We start from the raw sequence: 5,572 nt of genomic DNA on the forward strand, positions 1-5,572 counted from the left end.
GCCATCGGATGCAAGGGTCTGAGCGACGAGGGGCAGTGTCTGTTATTCCCGTCTTCACTTAGAGAGGCAGACCTGAATTGGTTCTACCGTTTGGAGCCGGAAACAATAGATTCTTTTGACGAGCTGAAGCAAATTTTCCTCAATCACTTCATGATCCAAACGGACCGTCTTTACTCTGCCGATGATCTGTACACAATTCGGCAGAGGGAGGACGAGCCATTGAGGGAGTACGCGGCGCGTTTCAGTCACGAGTACTCAAGGTGTCCGGAAACAGATGACAGGGCAGCCTACGGCGCCTTCAAGAGCGGCCTTCGGTCCTCGCATTTCCGATACCTAGTACACAACAGCAACTGGCGCACGTATGACGAGCTGATGAAGCAGGCGGCGGTGCACGCCAAGGCCGAGTACTTCAACTCAAAACCAAGCGCTTCGGCACGCCGGGAGGATGCCAAGCCAAGCGCTTCCCCTGCGAAGGCGCCATCCTACGATAGGACCGACTCATATTCGGCGGGCCATAAGCGGAAAGATAACCGTGACGATCGGAGAGATCAGCCAAAGAAAGGGAAAGGTCGGTATGGTCAAAACGACAACCGAGGACCCCTGCCCAACCGTGACCACGGCAACGAGGTCTTCACCCTGCTGAATACCACGTATGAAACCGTTCTGATGAACGAACAGGAGGCCATACCGAAGCCGAATGTTAGAAGACCCAATCGGCAAGACAACCGGGAGACCGGTAAATTCTGCCGATACCATCAGCACAACAGCCACAACACGGAAGATTGTATAAGTTTGAGAAAGATTGTGGAGCGCCTGATCCGAGAAGGGAAACTGGACCAGTATATCGCCCGGCCGCCAACGGCGCCGGTGCCGAACCCTCCTCGGCAGATAAACATGATTAGCACTATCAGCGGAGGACCTACCGTCTCGGGGATGAGCCACCGTTCGATGAAACAGTATGTGCGTGCCGCGCAGTTCCCTCAGGTGCTCGGAATAGAGATGAATCGGTTCCAGGAAACACCAAAAGTTCGTTGGGAGCCGATCACATTTTGCCAAGAGGAAGAAGAGGGAATCCTCTATCCCCACGACGACCCAATGATCATCCGAGCTGAAATTGCCGATTACGATGTAGGGCGAGTCCTGATCGATACCGGGAGCTCCGTGAGCGTAATCTTTGCTGAAGCTTTCAGAGAGATGGGAATCAATGACAACCAAGTCGACCGGCAGTTGACACCTCTGTTAAGCTTCTCTGGAGACTTGGTCCAACCAATCGGCAGTGTCAGACTGCCAATTACATTTGGCACGGCGCCGAAAAAAGCAACAACGTACGATCTGTTCCTCATCGTCGACTGCCCGACGGCATACAACGTTATCGTTGGCCGAACGGCACTGACGAGGATCAAGGCGCATCTTTCGCCCCACATGCTGTTGATGAAGTTCCCTACCCCGAACGGCACGGGGGCAATCCGGGGAAATCAATTCAGCGAGCGGACTTGCTACGCTACGGCGCTCAAGGCAACCTCGTTCATACTCCCCAACGAGACCATGACGGTGCAAGGTTTACCGAACGGTACTGGACCGGTTGACGACCCTAGAGATGAATCTCCCACCCCTCACACACAACCTGCCGAAGAATTGGAAACCATAACCTTGAGCGATGAACAGCCCGACCGACAGGTTAGAATCGGCACTAGACTCACTGCGAACCTCCGAACGCAATTCATAGACTTCTTGCGGCATCATTCGGAAGTTTTCGCATGGTCTTACGAGGACATGCCCGGCATCGCCCCGGACGTGATTAGCCATAAACTCACCATCTCCTCCGCCTATAAGCCCGTAAGGCAGAAGCGCCGATCATATGATGCCGAACGGTATGAAGCGATGCGCACGGAAGTCGAGAAACTTCAAACCATCGGTTTCATCCGGGAAGCAACGTATCCGGTATGGCTTGCCAACTCCGTCATGGTAAGAAAGTCCACGGGCGGGTGGCGGATGTGCCAAGACTATACCGACCTCAACAAGGCCTGCCCGAAGGATAGCTTTCCGCTGCCACGGATAGACCAGCTCGTGGATGCCACTGCCGGCCACGAACTGCTGAGCTTTATGGATGCCTACTCCGGCTATAACCAGATATTCATGCACCCTCCCGACAGCGAGCATACCGCATTCATAACGGATAAAATACTTTAAAAATTCCAATTAATGGATGCCCTCGGCATCAATGCGTTCGGAACAAATAAAAATAAAATTACATAGATAAGTGTAAAACTAAAGGCCCTCAGGCAGCGGCCTCGTCACCGGCGGCGGCATCGGCAGTCCCAGGGGCCTCGGCGGCGTCCTCCCCTTCGTATTCTTCGACCATCTCTTCGGTAATACCTTCGGGAAGGGGAGGGGGATCGGCGGCAAAATTGAGGTTGAGCTTCTGGCCAGGGTTGTACCGTTTGAATCGGTACAACATACCCACCATCTCGGAGCCGACTTCCCCATCCAGCAGGGCAGCAAACTCCTTGGAAGATCGGTATCCCTGGATTGCCTTCTGAACGGCAGCCTCGACCTCCGCGGCCTTGGTCCGCTCAGACTCCTGCATGGCGTCCTGAATCGCCTCCGAAACGGCCTCGGCATCACGGGTTGCCGCCCGCGCTACCTCCAGGTCCGCCCGCATGGCATCCAGAGCCGCACGCATCTCGGCCACCGCCGCTTCCGAAGCGAAAGCCCGCCGTTCAGCAGCCTCTTTTTCCTTTAGCAGCTGGGCGTGGTCCTGGATAGCCTTGCCAGCCTCGGCAACTTTGGCCCTGCCGTCATCGTAGGCCCTTTTTGCCCGTTCGGCAGCGGAGATGGCTCGCTTGACGCTGAGCCACATCTCCATAGACGCCTGCACACAAGGAAGATAGTCACAAAAAGCATGAATGGACGACACCGAAAGGTAAGGCCGAAGGACAAAATTCTTACCGCTGCCTGCAGCCGGAAGGCGCGTCCAGCCTGCTCCCGAAGAAGCTTCTTCGGCAGCTCGTCAACTTCCGGTAGCTCCATTTGAGATCCTAAGATCATATGATTGACGAACTGAACCGTCTTCGATGGGCAGGCGATGGTGACGGCCTCGGTAGGCCCGTCCTCGTCCTCCGCCGCGAAGACGGCCCTTGGAGTCTCCGAAGGACGGCTCCGTTTAGAAACTGGCGAAGCCTCCAAGTCGACCATCACCGGCCGCTTACCTGCCGCTCTTGAGGCAGCGGCATCATCCGGCTGCCTCGGCGCCTCCACCTCGGCAGTAGGCCTGGCAACGGACTCAGAACCCAACTGCCGCAGGCGCTCCGAGAGGACAACGTCCTCGGGATCCTTCTCTGGCCGAACGGCAGGGGCCTCGGTTTGCTTCTTCTTCTTCTCGAGGCCCATCATGAAACGCCGCCTGGAAGCTTCGTTCATCTTCTTGTCCTCGGCAGCTTTCCTTGCGTCCGTCACTGTTCAAGGACAAGCTGTTAGTCGGCATGCAAAAAAAAAAATAAATATATATATATATACAAAACGAAGCAAGTAGACTTACTCTCGGCGGGGTTGACGAGTCTGGCTCTGATCAGGTTATCTGTAAAAAGAAAGCGGGGGTAGATCCGATCGGCAGCCGGAACCTTCAGCCTTACTCTCTCGAGCTGCCGAATCTCAGCCTGAGTGGGGGTCGGCTGCTTGACTTTACCTGATCAAGGAACGGAATGATAAGAATGAGATAAGTTAACAACGCTAGAATCCCACCGTTCGCTAAATCAGAAACCTACCGGTGGTTTGAAACGTCGTGGGCACCGACAACCGCGGAACTACTCCCGAAGGCGATTCCCAGTCACCGGAGAGTAGCACCCGCCGATTCCTCCACGACTTCTGGGAAGTCGGCACCGAGCTGACGAAATGACCCCGCTCGGAAGCCTTCAGGCAGTTCGCCTGAACCCAGCCACCATGATCGGCGCTCTTCGACTTCGTGATGCTGTAGAGGTACGAGAATTGCTCGTAGGAAGGTTCCCCCTCCCCAGCAATCCCGAAGGCAGCTATCACCCCCATCAGCACGACCCAGAAATTGGGGTTGTACTGGCCCGGGGCATACCCGATCTGGGCCAGTATCCTCTGCACGGCAGGCTGCAACGGCAACCTGACCCCTTGCAGAAGCATGTCGGTGAAGAAGACGACTTCACCGTCCCCAGGTTCACTAAGGCATTCCGTAGGGCTCGGAATCCTCATCTTGACCGAATCTGGGATGAGGTATTCGGCCCTAATCTTTTGGAGCTCCCGTTCGGTGATCTTATTCGGCTCTAAATAGTCGACCCCGAACAGAGCCTTCTTCGGCACGCCCATCGGTATCCTATCCCGCTCCCGATGGACGATTGTCAGCCTCGGCCGAGAGGGACCAGCAGGACCTCGTCACGACCAGAGGTGGAAGCCTCCGGTAGGGGGTCGGGGGTACCGAATCGGGTACCGTCTTTGAAGACTGCAGCTAACGGAAACGGCTGCCCCGTCATCAACCCCTTGCCGACGCCATGAGCAGGAACGGAGTTCACCTCCTCACCGATAATCCGAACATCGGTGTCCTCTTGCCCCTCGGCATCAAAGCTCACGGCCAAACTAGACGTGTCCCAGCCCGATGACAACTCCCCATCGAAAGCGTCGGGCTCACTGCCGAAGGAGGACTCGCTAGAAGACATCTACAAAAAAAGAAGAAGGAAAAAGGTTGCTAAGGTTCTGTAGTGAACTACCCTACCGATGTCTAAGCCACTACCTATAGCCCACTAGACTACCGAAAAGAAGTCCTATGTTGCGATCGGCAAGCCTACGCCATAAGGAGATACAATCAAATAAAAAGGGTTGGGAGTACCGAACGGTATCTTACCTTGAGTGTGGTTGGGAGCCGGATTGCCGATAAAACCGCTTGAGAATCGCCTTGATTGCCGTTCGAAAGCTTCGGGAATCGCCTTGATTGCCGATAATTCACGCGAAAATCGCCTTCGTTGCCGTTAACGCACTTCAGAAATCGCCTGCGCAGAGCTCTCGCTTCAACTCTCAAACCCAAAGTGAGCTCTACGCCTGGAGCCATCTCTATTTATAGGGAGATGGCTGCAACGGTACGCCTCGGGAAACCAAACGGCTCATAATTGCAGCCGTCAGACGTCACTTCGCTGGCCACGTGTCGCCCGATGGATGGTGATGTCTGCTGCACGCGTGGTACAGAAGACGAAGCGTCTCTGCACGCCGGGCGCGGAAGGCGAAGCGTCTCCACGCGCCAGGCGCGGGAAACGAAGCGTCCTGCCTTCACACCTCTCAGCATCGGCGATCCTTCAGATCTCAGGGGAACCTTCCACAACAAACTTGCCGAACGGCAGGGCATCTATGAACCCTCGGGATATGAACCAAATTCCCTTCCAAAGGACCTTCCGAAGAACCTTCGAAAGAAAACTTGGGGGACTACTGTTGATACCGTATATGAACGACCAATGACCACCTGACGCGTGGACGAAGTCAACATTTGACACTGCGGGCCCTTCGGCAATAATCCTACCGAATCCTAAACATCATGATACTTTTGACCTGGGACACGTGT

At 55.2% G+C, this 5,572-nt stretch overlaps 1 protein-coding gene across 1 annotated transcript; it reads left to right on the forward strand.

The window, feature by feature from the left end:
• Window positions 1-894: 894 nt before the first annotated feature.
• On the forward strand, window positions 895-2,190 carry LOC117625526. The gene has a single exon (XM_034357069.1). The coding sequence runs from the start codon at window positions 895-897 to the stop codon at window positions 2,188-2,190; it is 1,296 nt and encodes a 431-aa protein (XP_034212960.1).
• The last annotated feature ends 3,382 nt before the right edge of the window (window positions 2,191-5,572 follow it).

This window comes from Prunus dulcis, chromosome 4 (assembly GCF_902201215.1).
Source record: "Prunus dulcis chromosome 4, ALMONDv2, whole genome shotgun sequence".
Classification (NCBI taxonomy): domain Eukaryota; kingdom Viridiplantae; phylum Streptophyta; class Magnoliopsida; order Rosales; family Rosaceae; genus Prunus; species Prunus dulcis.